A 23,420-nucleotide genomic window follows, 5' to 3' on the forward strand; every position below is an offset into this window, starting at 1 on the left:
TTTATATATTTCTCTTTTTTATATGTATACACATGTGTTTGCGTGTATATATACAGATATATATATACAATAGAAACACCATTAATTTAGCTCCATATAATGGAACTAAATCAAGGGTTTATGTTTTGTTCATTTGAAAAAAGATTTGAACCTGAAAAATCAAGTTTTGTTGTTGAACTTTGAAAAAAAACAAAAAACAATGTACAGTATTCAAAGTGTATGACTTCGGGGCGTAAATATGATTTTGATTTAGTTCTGTTTTTGTTTTTTATAAAATATATTTTTGTATAAGATTCAAACCTGTAATTTAAAGAAAAAGAAAAAAGAGTGAAAGCTGAAAATATTAAATATGTTAAGGAAAACTGAAAAAAAATACATTTTATTTAAAAAAAACAAAAACTGAATCAACATTATATTTAACCCCTCAAACAATTCTCATACATTTATTTTTTATTTCGAATACATTGTTGAATTTCAACAACAAAACTTCATCTTTTTAGGTTCAAATCTTTTCTTTTCTTTTCAAATGAACACAAAACATAACCTGAATTTGGCTCCATAGGTATGCTGGGTGCTGGGTGCTGGGTGCAGGGTGCTGGGTGCTGGGTGCTGGGTGCTGGGTGCTGGCTTGTGTGTGCAGGTGGTGGCTTGTGGGTGCTGGGTGCAGGGTGCAGGGTGGTGGGTGCTGGGTGGTGGCTTGTGGGTGCTGGGTGCAGGGTGGTGGGTGCTGGGTGGTGGCTTGTGGGTGCTGGGTGCCCCCCTGATCTGATGGCGTATAAGAAGGCCCCTCCTCCTGCGCTCCCTCCTCTTCCTCCCCATCCTCCTCCTCCTCCTCCTCTCAGACCGGTGTCATGCTGTTCATGGACTCAGGTCTCTCTCTCCTGAAGCAGAACCCACGCAGAGACCTGATGGATTTTAAGGCTTTATTTGAAGAAGAGGAGGAAGACGAAGAACTGGATCACTGCAAAGGTAAAAATATCATTCACATGTGTCCTGTTCCACTTTAAAATACATTTATATATATATATATATATATATATATATATATATATATATATATATATATATATATATATATATATATATAATTTTTTAAAGTCAATTTGACAAAGACTCGTTTAATAGAAAAAACATCACGCCGACAAATTAAATAAAAATACAAATAAGTGTCTAAACAAGCAAATATATAAGGCCTACATGAAAATAATAAATAATTAAAGCAAATTGCCCCAAAAATGTATCTGTAAGATAAAAAAAAACATGTTTTAGAGCGTATGAGTTTTGCTTTTTTAACAGCTCTGTATTATTTATTTGTATTTATTTATTGTAAACTCAAACAATTAAATATACAGAATAAATGTATTCTCCCTTGCTCCTAATTCATAATATGTATTTATTTATTATTATTTAATATTTAAAAATTTTCGGCTTCCTCTCCCCTGATTTATTTAGTATTATTAATAATATTTCTTATTAATTATTTAATTCTCCTCCCTCGCTTCATTTCATCAGAAGCCCGCTGTGGGAGCGCGATCTCCTCGCCGGAACCGGACCGGCCCGCCGGTGGCTCCGGTCCCGTGGAGGGCCAGCGGAAGCGGAAGCGGACCATCTTCAGCCGGGCCCAGCTGTCCGAGCTGGAGCGGGCCTTCTCCGTGACGCCGTACCCGGACATCACGCTGCGGGAGCGGCTGGCCGCGCACACGCACCTCCCCGAGAGCAAGATCCAGGTGAGCCCCTTTGAATGCCGCGATGCATCATGGGAGAAACCCAGAACCGGGACTGAGAGGACCAGACTTTTCAGACCCCGCTGCAGTAAAATGAGAGGTTTTCTAAAGGGACCCTGGTGCTGGGAGACACTACCACTGAATCAACAGGAATGAAAATGTCTTTCTGCTTTCCACAGGTTTGGTTTCAAAACAGAAGAGCCAGAAGCATCAAGACCGTGAGGCTCCCCAAGTCCACCAAGCCGGGCCTGGTAGGTCGAGGCGTGGCCGATCCCTCCTCTTCCGGGCCTGTGTCCGCCGCCGCTTTCCTCTCCTCCACCGCCCTGGCGGAAATCTTCCGACCGGATCAGAACCACTCCTGCGAGGACGTCCCGCAGATTTACGCCGACTGGATCCAGATCTACGGCAACCCAGTGTCATCGCCGCCGTCTTCCTCGTCCCTCCAGCCCACGCCGGGCTCCTCGAAACCCTCGGAGCCTCGTCTGTGGGAGGACGAGCACCTGGGGCAGCAGCAGCACCTGGGGCAGCAGCACCAGCAGCACCTGGTGCAGCAGCAGCAGCACCTGGGCCAGCCACTCCCCGGGTTCCTCCCTGGTTCTTTCCCTCACCACCCGGCCTCTGCCCGGTCCTACCAGGCCTTCAGGAACTACAAACCCCAGAGTGCGGCTCCTTCTGGGTCCTCTCAGGCCGCATACAGGGGCGGTGTAGACCAGGTGGTTCCTTCCCACCCTCAGCCGGTGTACTGGGAGGTGGCTCAAGGCCAGGGACACCACCACCACCACCACCCGCAAACGGGACCACAGACCTCCATGGGCTACATCTCAGACCTGATCTACAACGCCGCCATCGTCACCAACTTCCTGGAATTCTGATTAAGGAACTTATCACCCGGACCTTTAACTCGACTCCTTCATGTTCCGTCCTGTTTGTTGTCTCCAGCTGTTCCCCAGTACATATAGTTGTTGTTGTTGTTGTTGTTGTTGTCGGGTTTTGTCTTTTTATGTGTTTCCAGTCGTGTTTTTAAATACGTTCCTCACGTTTCGGGCTCAGTTTTCAACCTAAAATCTGACTTTTAGACACAAATTTAAACCATTTAAACTCTGCTTCTGTTAAACACCTTTACCACAACCTGTAAATATTAACAAACATAAAAATGACAAATACATTTTTTGCCGTAAAACTCCACTTTTCAACCGTGAATAACCTTCATTTAAATTGACAAGTATAGTAAACATTTTTTGGGGTTATGTCGGATCACTGGATCGTTTATTTACGAGCGTCCGTTCATTTAAAGGGACAGTCCCCTTCAAAAAATACATATCTATCCTCTTTCCTGTAGTGCTATTTGTCCATTGCGATTGTTTTAATTTGTGTTGTTTTGGGAGATTTCTCCAATATGAAGAGCCTACACGGCACTAAGCCCCAAAAAATACATTTATTGTCCGTTGATTAAAGAAATCCATGCAAGCCACTGTGATAAAAAACGACTTGTGCAATGAAACCGACATTTAGGTCAGAATTGTTGCGTTAATCTTCGGACTCAAAAAACAACAATTAAGTGGAAAATAACATTTTAGCCTCAAATCAGACTTTACCTCCATTCACAGCAATATTGAACATAAGTATTTTGAAATTTCACATTTATTGTTCTTGTTGATTTCATTCATTTAAAGTTCTGCGTCACCGTAACCCTTGAAAAATTTCCGTAACCCGGAAACCGTAAAAAATAAAATACGTAATTTTTTTAATTTTTAAACCCAACTACTCATTTGTTTTGGACTGAAACTCCTTCCTAACATGCTAATGCTTTGTTGGATTGTATTTTAGGTCCTAATATTTCAAAAAAAGATGCTTTAAGTGACAAAGAGGACATGTTTTATCAGATGAAAGTACTCTGAGGTTAGGGGGTCAGAAAACTGAGCCCAAGAATCTGTCAAATACGTGAAGAGTTGTGCGTTTAAAAAGCTGTTTGTGTGTCTCTCGTCGTCTCGATGTTATTTATTATTTTTCTCTTTGACATGAATTCTTTCAGCTCCTGTTTTTTTTATTATTATTCTCTTTTTCCCCCCGCGGCATGTTTTAATGCTTCACGACCCCGCGAGTATTATCTCCCAAAGCATCCTGATTAAAATGATTCCTCTGTGGTAAAGATACCATGACAGACATAATTATTTTCTGAGTCAAAATATATTTCCGATACTGTAAGTATGCGAACAAGAAGAATTAAAGCCGGAGCTCAGGCTCCATCAGCTTACGGACGCTGTAATTCTGCCTGGATTTAAGTTTTGAAATATTACATGAGCGGTGTAATACAGAGGCAGATATGACAGAGATCTCCGCATATCATAATCATCTTTAATACCGAATAATCTTTCAGTAAACCTTTAATCCGGGTGTCAAATCTCAGATCTTAGGAAGATACTTTTTATTTATTTTTTTGTATTCCAGATGTAGTTACATCTTTTTAATCTTCTGATACGAAGAGGAGGATGGGATAGTTTACCAAAAATATTAATAATACTATATGAATCTGACTGTGAGGAAGGGATCAGCGTATGAAATAAGACACGTGGTGTTGTTGTAAGTCTTCATATCACGGTTTGTTTTTCCGCCTCTTTAATTCACTTTAAAGCAGCGAGAAGTGAAGCATCAGCACATCTGTCAGCTGCAGATGAAATGATAAAGTAGTAACTGTATTTTTATTATTATTATTATGATGCTGCCAGCTGGAGGTTTAGAAACAACAAGAGAAGTACAACTAATACTTTTATTTACTATTAAATGATACATCTTAAAGGATAAAGGTGCAGATGTTCTACATTTTGTTTATTGTTAACAGTTAATAGATTAAACTCAAATTAATATTCAACGTTTCTCCTTCAGGGACCTCGTTTCTATCTTTTAGTGAACTGACGGCACATTTTATAGATATTTTATATTTATTTAGCAACTGATTAACAAATAACCAAAATAGATACTCATTAATAGATACTTAGTAATATAGATACTTAGTATGAGATAATAGAAAGATAATATTATATACTTATAACTTATGAATAGATTATAGCAGACTTAATAGATAATAGTATACTTAGTTATAGATACTCAATAATAGGACATACTTATTAATAGGTAATAGTATATTTAGTGATAGATACTTGTTATTAGGGAATATAAATAGTAATAGATAATATTACATACTTAGTAATGGATAATGGTTACTCATTAGTTGATTATAGCAGATATCTAATATATTGTATACACATTAATAGATAATAGTATAGTTATAGATACTTAGTAAGAGAATAATAAATACTTGTATATAGATAATAGTAGATACATAGTAATAGATGAGACGTGTAATAAAACAATAACTGATAAGTTTGTGTTAAAGGAGCTGTTTGTCTAATTTACTTTTAATACAATTTTCTTTCTGAATTATCAATTTTTTTTACACTCTTTCATGACAAATTGTTTTTTTCTTCTCCCTGACGCATTTCCCTAACATTTGTGGGTCATAAGCATAAACATGAACAAAGAGCAAACAGGAGAAACTTTATGAGGAAATTACCACAAAACTGACTTTATTGAACACAAAATACATCACAGAACTGAATGGAATAAATTGTATTTACAACTATGAATAAATAAGAAATATAATTTTTGACAGAATTAAAAACCGCCACAAGGCCGGCGGTTCGATTCCCCGACTCCGACGGTCCGTCTGTCCGAGTCTCTGAGCGAGAAGTTCCTCCCCGGAGGGTTCGTGTGTTTCGGGACACGGTGACTTGTTCGTCTACAGGAAGCTGGACCGTCGGATAAAATCTGAAGTCTTTTCCTCACAAAGAAAAAGATATTCAGTCGTTTTGAACTGACTCCAAATCCTGTGAAGTCTTCCCGCTTCCCTTCAGCGTCGCTTTGGGAAATCTCTGAACCTTTCGTTCCTTTTGGGCGCTACGGCTCCCCCATCTCGCCCTCCATGGTCCGGACCAACACGTACAGCTCGGCGAGGCCGACGACGGACGCAGCGATCACCGCCGCCAACACTCGCTGGAAAACACACAAACAAACACACAAACAAACAAACAAGACAGAGTTAGGTCGCTTTTAGGGGAAAACAAACAAAGTAGTAAAACGTCTGCGTCTTGGTTCGGTCTCTTTCTTCTCCGGTCGCCATATAATAGTCATAATTTATACTGAAACCACGTGAACACGTATAATATTCTTTACATGTGTAAATACTTTACAGCAGTAATTCTCACATGTTACATAACGACATTCAGTTAGAAATGTAAGAAGTTAAACTAAAGTTTACCACCATTTTTAAAAATTCATTTATATCTGAATTTAAGTTGATATTTATTAGAACGTTAGCTAAAAAAACCTTAGCTAAAAAACATTAGCTAAAAAAACGTTAGCTAAAAAAAACGTTAGCTAAAAAAGAAGAAAACACTGTCCGGACAAGGTACTCTGTGTAAAGGATTCAAGGATGATTTAAAAATAAGAACAACAGGACAAACAAAACAAAAAAACAGTGCTCTGGGCCGATAATATGTCCGACATCGTCACATTTAAATGAGTTGTCTGGTTGGGCGTTGCCTCACCGCCCCGGTGTCCGTGAACAGGTACTGACTCCCCATGTACGAGCAGGCGAACGCAGCGACCACCGTAACCAGGAAGTTGAACACGGTCGCCACCACCGCCTTGACCGACCGCACTGGAGCCAAGAAGAAGAAGAAGAAGAAGAAGAAGAAGAAGAAGATAGTCAGCTTAACGTGTTCATAACTCCACCTCTGTGTTTATATAATAAAAATAAAACACTTTCTCACCTTCTCGTCCAAAATCTGCTAACGTTCCACTGCGGCTGATTTCCTGAAGACAAACCATACATATATTTATCACTAGAAACACAGACCAGAGCATGGAGTCCCACCTCGACCTTGACGAAGGTCATTCTGACGTCAACAAAGCGACGCACCTGCGTGTTGACGTTGCGGGTGATCCTGCTGTATTCCTCGTTGGCCAGCTTGTTTTTGATCCTCTCGAGGCGAGCGACGAGCTCGGGGTTCTGAGGGAAGGAGGTCAGCGGGTCAGTAGTCTAGAACGTTCCTCTCAGTACCTTCACGTTTCCTACGCGCCGTGAACGCGTCACCAGGTGAGACTTACCCTGGGGGGCTTCAGGACTTGGGGCAGGTGCAGCGAGCTGCCGTCCAGCAGCTGGTGCAGGTACACAGGACGCCCTGCAGGGAGACAAGATATTTACATTATTATTGACTTTGAATCACTTTACTGCAGAGCTTTAGGTCAGCAAGTACAGCCTGTGTACAACAACGAGACATGAAACTATATCCTGGGGATTAAATAACAAGTACTGCGGATTAAATAGACAAATAGTTTGTTTTTTTTCCGGCATACAAGTAAGAAATAGTAAGAAATAACATAACCAGTTCCCAATATATACAAATAAATTGAATATAAGAAAAATGCACTATATATATATATATATATATATATATACATATATATATATATATATATATATATATATTATTGTGAATACTGTTAGTATTTATTTATACAGACCTTGTTCCAGGAGGTGTTTCTGCAGCGTCCTCGCCGCCCGGAACGACATCGTCCTCGGCTCCGGTTTCCTAAAACTCTCCTCCAGTTCTTCTCTCAACCTTTCGGGCAAACGCGAGTCATTCTTCTCCAACAGCTCCGTCAACTTCTTTACGGATTTATCCCCGAGGACGAACGCAGACGCCATGTTTTTAAAACGTTTATTCTGAACCCGGAAGTGGGATTTTCAAGCGACACAGTTTGTCTCGTGACACGATGACGTGTTCGCTCATGTGACCCGACTGGGAAAATATTTACATTATTGTTAGGCTTTTTTAAATGTATTTTGTGCTGTTGAATCACTTTTGTAATCTTTATAAACGGATTATATTTAATAACGAGTAGAAAATAATGTTTTATTCCACGTTCAACTGAAAGGTCGGTCACGTGAGGTCCTTCGGTGCCTTCACGGTCTCCTCTCAAACTCCAAGAGTCGAGTTGTTGTTTCTTTTTACAGGAGTAACGTGCAAAAAAACATATACATATAACACTATATACATATATAAATATAGACAGTGCATTGGTGTCAAACTAAATAGGTTTAGAATTTTTTTTCACTTAATGTCTACATTATTTTTTATCACATCTGCTCCTTAGAGAGATATGTGCCCACGAAAATTACTTAATCAAACTGAAGACGTCACTATTATTTTTGTTGTCATACGCTTAATATGACGGCTGCCTGTTTCAGAAAAAGAACAGATAAATTCAGGTTTAGCATAAAATTGTCGTAAATACGATTCTGTCTGTCGGTCAATGAACGCAGCGTCGTTACGCCGCTTGCTGTAAAAGTACGAGCACGTGTACGTGAGCGTGCCCGCCCCTACTGTTTGTCTGTAAAGATGGCGGCCTGCGCGTTGCGCCGAGGCTTTCTGAGCGCCGTCGGTACATACAACAGGAAGCACGCGCACAGACTTTTGAGCGTCGCCGACGGTTTTGAGGGGTTCCGACCGCGGGTTCAATGCCGCGCCTGCGCACTGCCGGGCGGCGTCCAGCAGCAGAAGAGGTTCATGTCGTCACGGTAAGCGTGCGTCCCCTGAAAGATGGCGGCCTTCAAAGACGCGCTGACAGCTGAACTCTAGACGGACCACGTGACACGAGCGCGTCTTTTGATCTCGCCGCCTCCTGGCTGACTGCTCTTTTTAGTTTTTAGGTGATTTAAACGATTATTGATCATTTAAATAATTAATGGAGCTGCAACAACCTGTACAGGATCTTAACATAATCAACGATCAGAATTTTAGCAGTTTATTGATTGTTTTTGTTGTATTGAAACACTTAACTACTAAACAGCACTTTTATTTACGCACCATTTTTACTGTAACAACTGTATATAATGTATTATAGATGCAGAATTCAAAATATTCTTTACTAAAAAGTACTTATTTACCTGTAACCACTCTTTAAAGATGTGTTATATATGCACCTTAGATTATGCAATACTTATCTAACATGTATGAAGGTATTTTCTACCTGTTTCTTTGTCGAGTCGGCCATGTTTGTACTTGTTTAGTGGCTTAGTCTTAAAGAAGGTTATCTGAACTTTTTATTTCTTTAAAGGTCCCGAGATTTACCTTTTCCCCTGTAAATTATTCCCCTATACTTGAGTTTTGTACTAATATTACACATGACGTAACTCATCATGTGTTTCAATCCCTTATTCACACAAATCTCTCCTCTTCGTTGCAACGTTTGCTTTCGATCGCTCCATACGACCCGAGGTAGTGAATAAGATATTAACACGAGAGCTTCTTTGTGTAAAAGTATTGCGACACTTTACATCATCACTGTTGCCCGGCACAGGACCCTGCAGCTGGAACACCTGGAATAGAATAATAAAAACATGGCGTAATGATGGATAAATATGACCAACAATACTTTAAAACCACTATATACTGTAAAATAAGAAAACATTTGGAGCTTTAAGAAGGACATTATCCTGATGATTCACAGTATTGATCCTTCTAGTTACATTTATTGTGTTTGACGAGACAAAATCAACATATGTGACCTCACACACCATGAACAAGCTGTATTTATATTTATTTTTCCCATCGCGACTATAGTTTAAGACTTTGTAGTAACTTGGTGCTGCTCCTTGGTGATGGGTCTCGTGCTGCGTTCACAGCAAAAGCGTTGCCAATTTCAGCTCGCACGCATAGACGCGAATCTTCTGGACCCAGACGCGAGGACGTTCGACGCTCCGACGTGTGTGTGGACTTCCAGAGCAAGTGTGAAGCAGAACAGGCGGCTATTTTAATGGCGGGAAATGATTTCCCGAAGATAAGCCACGCCCACTTTCTGGCACGAATGACCGCAAATTTACCGGATAAAGTTGAGCGGGTGAACTCGTGTCGACTGTAGAATTAGTTGGGTTGCGCAACACTTTCAACAAAAGTGTTGTTGTGTACGGTGCTGAGAGAAACTAGTGCATCTTTGTGTGTTTTTCATTATTTTTGTATCTTGGAGGAAAACCAGTTTATTTGTGTAGCGTCTGAGAGGAAGAGCAGTTGGTGATTCAGCTCCAGCTTGTGTTGCTCTCTTTCCTTTATGTAACCTCCTTTTGTTGTTGTTGCGTAATCATCTCCCGTCTCATTGCTGCCAACCTTTCTCGTCGTCGACCCCGAAGGTCGCTGCCGGGTTTGAGATCCGTCGGCTATTTTTAGATCTGATTTATTCTCCTGCCGCAGCGGTAGAACACCACAGAAGAAGAAGCGAGGGAAGAGGCCGATTGTTTACCGACGGGCAGTGAAGGCACCGGGAGGCGTGTGTGTCTGTGTGTCTGTGTGTCTGTGTCCTGCACACACACCAGAAAAAAAATCATTAGATTTCATCTGTAAACACGTGAAAGCAGGTTAGCTCAGGTTGTTGTTGTTGTTACACGGGAAGAAAATAACCTTAAAGCGACGGTGTGATATTAAATCCACCGTCGATGGATCCACCTCGTAATCCCCCAACATGCATCTGTGTTGCAAGATTAGCTTTGCAGGGAACACAAGTATGAGTGTTATTATTTGAAGTGACCAGCTGTTGTGGTAACGTGTGTGTGTGTTGTTGTGAGTCTGCAGAGATTAGAATGATATTCCTCTCTGTTGACATCTGAAAAGTCGAGGTGTTTTATTCAATCTTGTCAAAGTTTTGATTGAGATTAAACGGCTGAATGGAGGCGGGATTTTGCCTTAAAGGGATGAAAGTAAATCATCTCCAGAGGAAGAAAAAATCTTTGTCATTCTATGAGATTTAAAAACTGTTTTGATCTCCAGTCTGTGTTTTGTAAACAAACCTGTGTTTGTTTTTACCTCCAGTTGTCAAAAGTGAAACCAAAGCGTCATGTCTTAAAACCTGCATGACCACCAGGGGGCGACTCCTCTGGTTGTATAGAAGTCTATGCTTCATGTGTTAAAGCTGCATTCTCTCTCCTGACCACCAGGGGGCGACTCCTCTGGTTGTATAGAAGTCTATGCTTCATGTGTTAAAGCTGCATTCTCTCTCCTGACCACCAGGGGGCGACTCCTCTGGTTGTATAGAAGTCTATGCAGTGTGTAATGATGTTGCCTGTTTGGCAGGAACAGGCCTGAAGGGAAGATTTTGGAGACGGTGGGAATGTTTGAGGCTGTAAAGCAGCACGGAAAATATGAAACGGGACAGGTGAGAGAACACACACACACACACACACACACACACACACAGCACATTATAACACTGGTCTGTTTTCAAGCTCTGCTACACCCGTGTCCTTGTATGTTTGTGAGGACGCGTTGATCCTGTCAAGTGGGTGTAATCTGCTTCATTGAATCTGTTGTTTGTCCCCCAGCTGTTTCTCCACAGTGTGTTTGGCTACAGAGGCATCGTGCTGTTCCCCTGGCACGCCCGTCTGTACGACCGGGACGTCACCCCGCCCATCGCCGAGAGGTAACCCTCCGCCTTCGGACCGCGACGCCCGCCGTGTTTTAGAAACTCGTTTACTTGTTGATATTTATTTGCGTATCTTTTTTCTTTTCCGTCAGCAAACCGGAGCCCCCCGGTGCCCACGGCTCCAAGGAGGTGAAGGGGAAGACTCACACCTACTACCAGGTCCTGATCGACACCAGGGACTGCCCTCACATCGTAAGCTCCTTCACCTCCACGAGCTCACAGAGCCCGAGAAACCTGATGATCTGCTCTTTAACAAGTTTACTGTAAATTAATATTAATACACCACATGTTGCCTTTTTTAGACACGCAGTGTAAAGACTGTCTGTCATTAATGGATTAATATGTGGATGATTTGTATAGATGCATGGATATTAATACATGTGTGTATTAATTAATATTATGTATGTACTAATTAATATTAATTAATACATATATGTATTGACTCTATGAATTTATAATGTATATATTCATCAATTATTTTCTTTTAATTATATATATTAATAATCAATATATTTTATTTATAAATTAATGAATACATATATGCATTTATATATTAATTAATATACATTTATATTTGCATTAATTACATATACGAATATTTAGATGTAAATAATATATTTAATTAAAATGTATTTAAATAATACATAATAAATATATATAGTTAATATAATATATATATATATATATATATATATATATATATATATATATATATATATATATATATATATATATATATATATAATATAAATTATAAATACATGTTTATTTCATTAATTTATTCATTCATTTATGAACAAATAAATATAATAGATGACTATTGATTCATATTTATAGAATGAATTCATAATAATGATAATCTCTCTGGTTGTGACTTGTTGTTGTTGTTGACAGTCTCAGAGGTCCCAGACGGAGGCGGTGACGTTTCTGGCGAACCACGACGACAGCAGGGCGCTGTACGCCATCCCCGGTACGCCGACGGGTCTACGCCCCCGAGCCGCTGGCTCCGGCTGGCTCCGGTCTGACCCCGTGTGTCTGCTTGTGTCCTGCAGGGCTGGACTACGTGAGCCACGAGGACATCCTGCCCTACAACTCTGCTGAGCAGATCCCCATCCAGCACGAGCTGTTCGAGCGCTTCCTCCTGTTCAACCCCGCCAAATGTAAGCGCTCTTCATCCTGTCGTCTTCATCACGACACACCTCTTTACCGGAGCCACCAGAATATTTCTAATATAGCAAATGAACTATCATCTTTATCCTGTTACTTTAAGGTATCTGAGGTGGTTATGTGCATAAAAACAAACTGTGTTGCTGTGAAGTTCACCCAATTGTCCTTTTTGACTGGAGCTTGAATTCGTAATAACGTTAGCCGGTAGCTCTGCTGCTGCTAACGTTGGCCGGTAGCTCTGCTGCAGCTAACGTTAGCCGGTAGCTCTGCTGCAGCTAACGTTAGCCGGTAGCTCTGCTGCAGCTAACGTTGGCCGTTAGCTCTGCTGCAGCTAACGTTGGCCGTTAGCTCTGTTCAGCGTGCGTTCCTCTGTGCTCGTCCTGCAGCGCCCCCGTTCACGGCCCGGGACACCCTGAAGGCGTGGCAGGAGAAGAACCACCCCTGGCTGGAGCTCTCGGACGTCCACCGGGAGACGACGGAGAACATCCGGGTCACCGTCATCCCCTTCTACATGGGCATGCGGGTACGCCGCCGCCTTACTTCTGGCTCCGCCCATCAAAAAACCCGTTTGCTTGTTTTTCCGTCAATGCTAACGTGTAAATATTTTTTCTCCTTTTCTCTCAGGAGGCCCAGAATTCCCATGTCTACTGGGTGAGCACTACTATTATTATTATTATTATTATTATTATTATTATTAGCAGCACTAGTAGTAGTAGTAGTAGTAGTAGTAGTAGTAGTAGTAGTAGTAGTAGTAGTAGTATCATAATAACCGCTGCTCCCTGCGTGTTCTCAGTGGCGGTACTGCATCCGCCTGGAGAACATGGGCAGCGAGGTGGTGCAGCTGAGGGAACGACACTGGAGGATCTTCAGCCTGTCGGGGACGCTGGAGACGGTCCGGGGACGAGGGGTCGTAGGCCGGGTTAGTGTGTACACTCTCTCACACACACACACACACACACACACACACACACACACACACACACACACACACACACACACACACACACACACACTTGATTAAAACTGCGTTGTGTTGATTGAAGTGTTTCCAACATGACGTCATGCTGTGCGTCCTCTAGGAGCCGGTGCTGTCTAAAGAGCAGCCGGCCTTCCAGTACAGCAGCCACGTGTCTCTGCAGGCGCCCAGCGGACACATGTGGTGAGTCAGCTGTTCACATGAGCCACAGCGCCCCCTGCTGCTCTGGGGAGGCCTAACGTCTCTCTCTCTTCTCCCCCCCCCTCCTCCAGGGGGACGTTCCGCATCGAGAGGACAGACGGTTCCCACTTTGACGTCCGCATCCCTCCGTTCTCTCTGGAGAGCAACAAAGACGACAAAGCGCCCCCTGCTGGCTACACTTTCTAACTGCTCCTCCTAAGCTCCTCCCCCTCACGTAGAGCTCCTCCCCCTCCTGTAGCGCCGCCTTCAGACAGTCTGATGCAGTTTCATAGAGAGCGACCTCACGTCACCGCTCTGACGAGTTGTCGGCGGCCTCGTGTGCGTCTTCGCTCCAGGAGACGAGGGACGGGGCGGAGTCTATGTGAGAGTGGGCGGAGTCTACACAGGAGGGGGCGGAGTCCAGTAGCTGAAATATTGAGCCGGTTGTTTTTATGATTATTATTAATATGGGAATATTTCCTGCTGGGTTCAATGGAAAGAGCAAAGAACTGCAGCAGGATGCTCCATGTCGGATTAACGCGTCACTAACTCCTCTTCCATGTTGTTAATATTATTATAATAATTATTTCCATCTGAATTCATAAGTAAAAACACTCGTAGCTCGAGTCCCTGCTGCGTTTCTTCGTGCTTCTGGTTCCGGTTTAGTTCGTCCAAAATGAAACCAAACAATTGATTTTTAAGTAAAATAATAATAATAATTTTAGTTTGCGCAATAAAGGTTCACTGATCAAAAACACTATTTACATGTTATTAATAAAGTCAATTAGTTTTTTAGATGCTTTAGAAACAAGACGTGTTCAATTAAATCTACATTTTGCAGAATATTCAACCTTTTTGTTTCTCTATAAAACATTTAATTGACTCGTTTATTGCCATAAAGATGTTAAAGGGAGCGAGTGCTGTTGTGTAATTACATCATTTATGTGATGTTCAGATCACTTTAGATCCCCGTCGACTCCAAAAGTTGTTTTCTTTTCATCGGTGACTCAAAGAACTGAATAATGATTATCATCCAAATTACACTTCAATAACTCAAAAGGGGAAAGTTGACAAACCAAAAGTATTTTGTTTGCTGGAAAGAAGGTCACAGTCTTTGAGACACACACACACACACACACACACACACACACACACACACACACACACACACACACACAGACAGAGGCTGGATGTTGCGCGTCTTTCTTTCCGTGTGAGTTGAAGGTGAAATGTTACTGTAAATAGAAATGTAATTAAAGACAAAACCAATAAAGTTTTTTTTTGAAAAGTACATGTTGACAATGTTTGTTTTTAGTTCTTCAGACTCAAACATGCAGCTCGAATGATGTCTGTGGAAAAAACGTTTTTTAATGTACTATAACACACATACTGTACAGTATGTGTGTGTATAACCTCCATCAGCCCACCAGAGGGCAGTGAGTCAATAATCAATATTGTTTAACACGTGACCACATTTACTGCATTGAACATGAAACCTTTCACTTTATTAAATAGATTTTAAATCATTTTCACTCAAATCAGGTGAAACATTTTTAAAATCTTTTTTTACATTTTATTTCACATAAGCATTTTAAGCATAAGTGTTTTTTCCTGTGCTAAATATGTGATTAAATGTGATTAAATGAGCCTCTTTTGACAGTCGAATCTGCAGACAGAAGCACTGGAGGCTATTTATAAATTAACTTTTTAAAACTTTACTTAATTTAAATGTCGACAATATAACATTATAAAGCATTTATTTAATTCACCTTTAAGTCCAAACAATCTCATCAATTACATAAATACATATAAATAATAAATATCTATTAAAGATAAAACAAATTAAAGTTTATATTGTAGATATGTTTTTAATTAATTTATACTTTGACGTCCATTTATGAGCCGATTTCACTCAACGACCCAACATGATCGCTTCAGGTCAGAATCATCTTGAAAACGTGAATATTTCCGCGTGTAAACATTAAATTGACACATTAATGAGCGGAGTTTGGCACACAAAAACTTTTGCTCTCGCTCCTCCCTCTCCTCCGTGGCGTGCACTCGCTGCGCGCGCCCGCCATTCAGTGGAACAGGAGGGGTTGCGATACATAATTCAGTCCCGGCAGAAGGTTGAAAGCAGAGCCCCGCACCAGCAGCACGACCCAGCACCACCAGCAGCACCACCAGCACCTCCACCCGCGTCCTGTCGAGGCGCGACCCGGCCAGAGCGTCACGTTGACGGCCCCGATGCGGCGGCTTCCTGCCCCGGATGGAGGCTCCGCCTTGGAGAAGGACGAATGCGGCTGTTTTCACGTCCCTGCGTGAGCGCGAGGAAGGACGGGGCAGTGCGGGGTGAGGAGGAGGGGTGGTGGGGGTCTGACAGGAGACCTTAAACACAGCCATGCCCTGCTTCATGCGCCACCTCCTGCCGTGCGGTTCCTCCTCCTCCTCCTCTTCCTCCTCTGGGCTTTTGTGGATAACAGCTGTTTTTGTCGGGGAGGTAAATATTTGGGTGAAGTTGCGCTCGGGATAGGAGGCTGCAGACGGGCCAAGCACGCAGGACAGGAGACAGGAGGGGGGTCCCGCACGCGGACCTTGCTGTCCCCCCACCCCCCTTCATGCACGCGCATCCTCCGTCCTCTAGGATTATAACAAGTCCCCCCCCCAAAAAAAACATCCCTCTCTTGAACCTTTTTCCTCTCCCTGTAACTGTGATGAAGAGCCAAGTTCCTCAAACACTACTCAGCCCGGTGTGACACAGCTTTGTTGTTGTTGTTGTTGTCGTTTGCACCACACACATCCCTTTTTGTGTTGGTTGTCGTCGCCTCCGTTATGGGCGCCAAGCAGGCCAAGGGCGGCCACGAGGCCGGGGGGGCCGGCAGCCCCCTGCACGGCTGGAGGCGGACGCCCACCAAGGAGCGGGGCGACATCTTGGCCTCCCTCATGCTGAAGTCGGGGGACCGGCTGGGCCGCGGCGGCGGCGGGACCGGGACGCCGCCGCCGCCGCCGTACCAGCGCCGCATCGGCATGATCCAGGAGATGATGCTGATGGCCAAGCAGGGCAAGCAGGACGAGGCCACGGAGATGCTCAAGACCCTGCGCCAGGTACAGTGGACTGTGTGTGTCTGTGTGTGTGTGTGTGTGAGAGAGAGACTCCCAGGGGTCACGAGGTCACCGCAACATCCCGCCCTCTCTTCATTATGCTGGTTGATGTCAGCGCTGCTGCAGAAACAGAAGCCAGACTCGGGCTTTAAACCCAATCAGCGCTTGATGAAGTGCTCTGCTTGGCCCTGGCAGGCCTTCAGCTATACGCAGGTTTGCTGTATTTAGGGGCCTTGACCCACCAGATGGACCCCCCACCCCCCCTCAAAAAAATACTTTACAACGCTATCCCCGATATATAAAAGTCACATCACGAGGAACTTTCATTTTCGGTTGATTCTGGCGGCCCCTGTGGACGAAAGCGGTAGAGCAGCTATAATGCATAATAATGCATCTCATCTCAATACTTTGTTTTAATGAAATGCTGAAGAAATAATGCTGAAGTTTGAGCAACTTATCGACTGAGAAAGACAACAAAAAGGGTTTTATTTTGCATTTGCATAACAGTTTATATGATAAAAGGTAGTCGACGTACATGAAACACTGCTAGTGTACAATCTATACAGCATCTCTGCGTCTTCTGAGGCATGAAAGAGACAAAAAGAGAAGCAGGAAGATAAAATAAAAATAGAAAAAGCCACGAGTTGAAGTGGAGGATTAGTCGAAGCTGAGAGGACGTGAAGCGTAAAGAGAAGAACCAACGTGAAGCTAGTATGTGATCGTCACCGGGATGAAGGAGGGAGGAGACGCCATCCATATGCTGCCATTGTTTATCCCCCTATGACTCACACACATTCACACACACACACACACACACACACACACACACACACACACACACACTCACACTCTGCTTTCACAGCGTATTCTTCGGGGCTTCGGAGATGCTGTTTGTGTTCCGCTTTTCTTATCGTTTGGAACGTTAATCCTCGAATCGATGGGAAAAAAACAAGACGGAAGACGAAGGACGGCTCTTCATCCATCTCCGTTATAAGAAGGAGGGGGAGCGAGGGGGGGGGGGGAAGAGTCTCTCAGGTGGAAAATGACAAACTGGTTCCCGCTTCAGTGAGCGCTGAACTTCCCTCTCGGTGGACATCGTACCCGGCTCGTCCTTCTGGAAGCGAGTCGTCTTTTTTTTAAGACACTTAAAAGCGTTTACTGACTTAAAATATATATTTATATACGTCTGAGAACTAAACGTTAAATGTGTTGACCCCAGACCTTCAAGCAAAAGGAAAACAGGAAGTGACTCATTTCCCTCATTTCATCAACAACAACAACACATTGTCAGGCCTCCTCGGCCAATAAGGCGCAGAGGAGACATAAACAAAGACGTTTACTGCCTCATCGTAAGAGATTCAGGCTTTTTCATTCCTTTCCCCCGTTGCCTCCATTACGGTCTCGTTGACGTGCCGCTGGGACACTTCGTGGTGAACCCTGAAGCCTCCGGCGGCACTTAGTGGACCACTTCTCCCGTCGTCAGGCGACTTTGCACAACAATTTACAAACTTAACGCATCTCCTCGTCTCCTCATCTCGTCTCCTCGTCTCCTCGTCTCCTCGCAGCGCTGTAGCGTCTCCAGAGAAGGAGACGACTTTGATCCAGCGGGTCGAGCTCCCACGACCTCTAGGAGCCGCTGTTGCTCAGTTACATTCAGCTTTTTCATACAATACCGTTCAAACGTTTGGTGTCACTAAGAAATGTTCTTATTTTTTAAAGAAAAGCACAGTTATTTTTAATGAAGATAACATAAAATGATTCATAAATACACTCTCAACATTGTTAATGTGGTAAAAGACTATTCTAGATGGAAACGTCTGGTTTTTAATGAAATATCTATAGAGGTGTATAGAAGCCTATTTCCAGCAGCATCGCTCTGTTGGTACATTGTGTTTAATAATGTATGAGTGAAAAAAACCTTTTAAAACTCTTAAAAACCTTTAAAAAAAACTTGAAAACCTCTTAGAAACTCTTAAAATCCCTTTTAATAAACCTTTAAAACCCTTTTTTAAAACCTGGAAAACCTTAAACAACATTCAAACCCTTTCAAAACCTTTCAAAACCCATTTTTAAACCCCTAAAAAGCCTTGAAAATCATTTTTAAAAAACCTTGAAAATCCTTGAAAACCCTTGTGCAGCTGAAAACAGCTCTGCTGGTGAGAGAAGCTATAAAACTTCTTCCTTTGAGCTCGTTGAGGATCTGGAGCTTCACATTTGTGGGTTCATTAAACTCTCAAAATGGCCGGAAAAAGAGAACTTTCATGTTTGTTTTTTTGTTTTCTCATCAATTGCTTATTTTGTAGAAGAAGAAAACTGCAAAAGAAGAAAATTTATGACCCATTGTCTCGTAAACTTTGATTTGTAAATGTTCATCCTTTTCCATTTGAGTACAGAGAGGAACATCTCAAACATCAAGCCCTCGTTTTAAAGACGACTAGAGAACTCTTTCAAACGTCCCAACCAGCGATCTGCTTCCTGTCTACACAGGTACTCGCCTGCCCAGTATCACGAGAACAGAGTTCTTTATAGAAAAACAACCTCGGTACGTAATAGTGTGGATTCGGCCTCAAGCGCCGGAGGGTGAAAAAAAAACACATGTCGGGGTCACGAACACAAGATTGCAAAAGAGCTCCGGTGACATAACCATCAGTCAGCTTCACGCTCGGCTGCAGGAGAACAGCATGACGGACGGGTCACACCGAGAGGCACATGGAGACGACAGACGATGAAGAAGAAGAAGAAGAAGAACGACACAGAGACGTTAGGAGACACCCTAAAGAGGGGGAATGACGACGACGAAGAAGAAGAAGAAGAAGAAGAAGAAGAAGAAGAAGAAGAAGAAGAAGAAAAAGAGCTTGTTAGCGGTAACCAGCAGCACCAAATAGACATTGATTAATCAAGCCGGAGCTGTTAAGCGCTAACGAGGAGGCGGCCATCTTTATCACCGCCCTTCAATTAACTCGACCGCTAACCGATGACCGGTGGGAAACTCCTCGTCTGCTCTTGTTGGTTTCTTTTGATTCTTTTGTGAGAACAAAAAGAAGACGAGTATCTTCCTCGTGACTCCACCAGCAGGTGGATGTTCTGCTTGTTGCTCTCCTGATGAACCGCCGCCGTTTCCCTCCTTTTTTAGTCGCTTTTCACTGAGTTTGAGAAACACTTTGCATCTTCGTCTTCCTCTCTGCTGAACCGCTAAATCTCTTTTGTTTAAAAGTCACGGCCGCATGAGGCGGACAACCTTTTCCGTGCTTTGTACGGTTGACTGCACATCACTCCTCTTTTGTCTTCGTGCTCGTCGGCGCTGGCGGCGTCTCCGCATGGCGGCGTCTCCGCATGGCGGCGGTTTCTCATTGATTCGGCTCGTGAATCGAGCGCCGCCCCGCGGGTCTGAGCTCCTCTGAGTACAGCCGTTGCACAAAGACATGAGCCCGTGTCTGTGCGCTGTCACTTACTCGGATGCTCAATAAAAATGTCGCCATATGGCACATCGCTCAGGCCGTAATTAGCTACAATCGGTAACTACATTCCGTACGCTAACGTTGCCGATCTTTAAAATAAACGGAGGCAACGAAAGAACCAGAACCAGGACTGAGAGAACCAGACTCCAGACCTGCTGCAGTAAAATGAGAGGTTTTCTAAAGGGACCCTGGTGCTGGGAGACACTACCACTTTAGTCCACAGGGGGCGCCAGAATCAACACAAGAGGAAAGATCCTCGTAGTGACGTAAACAATGTATACAGTGTTTACAAGTGTACATGAGGCTTCGTGGCGAATCTGCTTGTTAAAGCCTCAGATTGATAATGAGCGACGTCACACAGCTAAAATATTACTTTCACTTTCATCTCACAAGTTGCTTCTAAACCTTTAAAACTAATATATCAAGAAACATTCACGGTAGACTCTGATGCTCCATGGATTATTATTTGATGGTGCAAGAAAATGTTGTATCACGATGTATCGTGTTCTGTGATGCTGTTTTTATTCTCAAGTCGCAGGAATCCGGTTTTTTAAATAATAGTTTACGTACAAAGAACTCATCAATCTTCTTCTTCTTCTGAATTAGATTCAATGCTCATGGCAGTGTGTTCTCTTTCCTAAAATTGAACGAATCGCCTTGTGAAAAAGTTACAATACTGACGATATTCATATTTATTCTCATTATTATCAACCCAATTAGTTTAATAGAATCTTAAGTAAAGAGCTAAAAATGAAACACTAAAGTATTTAAAAAGGTTTTTATCACCTTGCGTACATTCATGCTTTCAAGTGATGATTGCAAAAATATTTTTGTTGTGTTATTTCTGCCTTGAACAGCACACAGGGTCCAATATTACACTTTATATAAGATTGTTTTAAGCCATGAATTTATATTCATTCATGTTAAAGCTTTTTTCCGCCCATGATGTCACCTCAGATTCGTAGAAAGACCTTTTGTTTCCACTGCAGACATTTTCATTTGTCATATCCATTTAAGTGAAACTATCAAACATAAATTGCGGGTTAATTCCATCACCGGCAGAGAGCCATGGCAGTGACACCAGGACCAACTAACTGGAACGCGGCCATCGCTTCATGTGATAAATGTCAACCTGAGAAGAGGTTTAATCAGGTGAAAAGAATCAGACCTTTTAATATGGAAATATGAATAACAACAATCCTCCTTCAGCTGTGGACGGTCCTTCATCATGTCGGAGGAGGACGAGTCTGTCGGGTACAGACGTGATCTTTAAGAAAGGTCGACGCCGGCTTCAGATATATATATATATATATATATATATATATATATATATATATATATATATATATATATATGGTCCTTTGGCCCCCGGTTGCCATTTCCTGTAATTTACCCAAGAGCCCTTCTGTTTTTGTCTCCGTCTTTGTTCACCTGGACGCTTTGATGCTGAGCGGCTCTCATCAGTGTGGGCGGTGCTTTCTAATGAAAGAAAAGCCCACACTTTAACCCTGTGTGTGTGTGTGTGTGTGTGTGTGTGTGTGTGTGTGTGTGTGTGTGTCCGTCCAAGAAGTAGACGTTTCTATTCTGTCCCCGTCGTGTTTATTTCATGAGGTTGTTAATATTGCACGGCTTCTCTTGAGAGTGAATCCCATTGGTGTCGACATTGCAAACAACATTGTTTGTGTTAGTTTTAAGATCTGGACGGGGTTAATTGCTGGTTCGTAAACCTAGAACAGTACCGCCTTTGTCCACAGGGGCCGCCAGAATCAACACAAAATAACGCACAAGTCCCAGAGCGGTATCTCTCTTCCTTTTAATTCTTCACATTATTAAATTAAAGTAAACTGAACATAGGAAGCGATCAAAAAGAGAAGAAGTGGACTCAAACAGATCGTTTTATAGCCATAGAAGTGACGAGTCCCCAGTCTTTGGTAGTGGAAGAGACCATTTAAAGACCCACAATGCATCTTGTGCGGTGGCGTGATGTCAACTGGAAACAACGGGACATTGAACGCACCTGTTGTCGCACTAATCGGAGGTTTCTCTAATCCGCCGTGTTGCTATTAATATCGCTCCCTTCTGAAAATACTGATTTATGTGTGTGTCATTCGGTCAAAGCGCCTCCGACGCAAAACAATAGGCAGCATGGAAACCTCGGTGAGTCATCTCTCTCTCTCTCTCTCTCTCTCTCTCTCTCAAATTGTTTGGCCTCGTTGCCACTTAACTGTCTGCGTTAAACGACCCTGAACAAACACAGAAATCCATCCTCAGACTCAACGAGCTCCACTCACCTGCAGACTGAACGCGCTTTCACTAATACAGACGGAACCAGCGGCGTGGACAAGAAGACAGACCCACAACTGAGTGTTTGTGGCTCAGCAGCACTCACAAAGTCAACAAAGCACCAATCAGAATATAGTGAATTAAAATATTATAATTCAGGTTCATTCTAGATCTTTGGAATAAACAAAATTAATCTTTTACACAAAGGCTTTTTGCAACCTTTGAATGAACGTTAGCGTGTGTGGACTGAGGAGTGACGGAGCGACCTGTCAATCACCTGGTAGCCCCGCCCCTAAAGCGTCCCCTTATTATGGTCTGTTTGACTCTAACAGACCATAAAGTACTAAATGAACATCATGCTGTATAGAAGAAGACTAGAAACTAGAGACTGAGACATAAACTCATGTTTACAATGTTTACTGAGGGAATACATCAAGAGAGAAGTAGAGTCACTTATATAGACTTCTATACAACCAGAGGAGTCGCCCCCTGGTGGTCAGGAGAGAGAATGCAGCTTTAACACATGAAGACTTCTATACAACCAGAGGAGTCGCCCCCTGGTGGTCAGGAGAGAGAATGCAGCTTCAACACATGAAGCATAGACTTCTATACAACCAGAGGAGTCGCCCCCTGGTGGTCAGGAGAGAGAATGCAGCTTCAACACATGAAGCATAGACTTCTATACAACCAGAGGAGTCGCCCCCTGGTGGTCAGGAGAGAGAATGCAGCTTTAACACATGAAGCATAGACTTCTATACAACCAGAGGAGTCGCCCCCTGGTGGTCAGGAGAGATAATGCAGCTTTAAAACATGAAACATTGTGAATGACGATTATTTTTGGCGAGCCAAACCTTCTCTGTATTTTTTTAATGAGCTTCCACTCGTATTTTTTATAAATGTCAACATTTCATCAGAAGTTTTCGGGACTCATTTCATGTCCGCTGTCTGTGTGAAATGTGAAAGATTTCTCTTCATCTAATTGGACGTCGGCCAAGA

At 42.7% G+C, this 23,420-nt stretch overlaps 4 protein-coding genes across 4 annotated transcripts in view; 3 read left to right on the forward strand and 1 right to left on the reverse strand.

Moving 5' to 3' along the window:
* Positions 1-854: 854 nt before the first annotated feature.
* On the forward strand, positions 855-2,596 carry sebox (SEBOX homeobox). The gene is made up of 3 exons (XM_068584755.1): positions 855-969; positions 1,513-1,727; positions 1,904-2,596. Exons 1-3 carry the CDS (start codon positions 861-863, stop codon positions 2,594-2,596), a joined length of 1,017 nt encoding a protein of 338 aa, XP_068440856.1. The 5' UTR covers positions 855-860.
* A 2,704-nt stretch (positions 2,597-5,300) lies between these two features.
* Positions 5,301-8,313, reverse strand: tmem199 (transmembrane protein 199). The gene is made up of 6 exons (XM_068584760.1): positions 7,308-8,313; positions 6,891-6,964; positions 6,703-6,792; positions 6,554-6,596; positions 6,329-6,441; positions 5,301-5,774 (listed from the first exon to the last, which is right to left on the reverse strand). Exons 1-6 carry the CDS (start codon positions 7,489-7,491, stop codon positions 5,679-5,681), a joined length of 600 nt encoding a protein of 199 aa, XP_068440861.1. The 5' UTR covers positions 7,492-8,313; the 3' UTR covers positions 5,301-5,678.
* On the forward strand, positions 8,148-14,215 carry poldip2 (polymerase (DNA-directed), delta interacting protein 2). Its single transcript, XM_068584767.1, has 11 exons — positions 8,148-8,364; positions 10,916-10,991; positions 11,158-11,255; positions 11,351-11,450; positions 12,153-12,228; positions 12,311-12,418; positions 12,812-12,948; positions 13,050-13,076; positions 13,219-13,344; positions 13,505-13,584; positions 13,674-14,215. The coding sequence occupies exons 1-11, from the start codon at positions 8,186-8,188 to the stop codon at positions 13,786-13,788; spliced, it is 1,122 nt and encodes a 373-aa protein (XP_068440868.1). The 5' UTR covers positions 8,148-8,185; the 3' UTR covers positions 13,789-14,215.
* Positions 14,216-15,679: 1,464 nt separating this feature from the next.
* lrrc75a (leucine rich repeat containing 75A) overlaps positions 15,680-23,420 on the forward strand; it is a 29,348-nt gene continuing 21,607 nt past the window's right edge. The window contains exon 1 of the mRNA XM_068584751.1: positions 15,680-16,686. Within this exon, the coding sequence (XP_068440852.1) occupies positions 16,414-16,686 (273 nt within the window). The 5' untranslated portion in view covers positions 15,680-16,413. The remainder of the gene's footprint in view (positions 16,687-23,420) is intronic.

Source organism: Clinocottus analis, unplaced genomic scaffold (assembly GCF_023055335.1).
Source record: "Clinocottus analis isolate CAN_PGR_092001 unplaced genomic scaffold, fCliAna1.0.p SCAF_2, whole genome shotgun sequence".
Lineage (NCBI taxonomy): Eukaryota > Metazoa > Chordata > Actinopteri > Perciformes > Cottidae > Clinocottus > Clinocottus analis.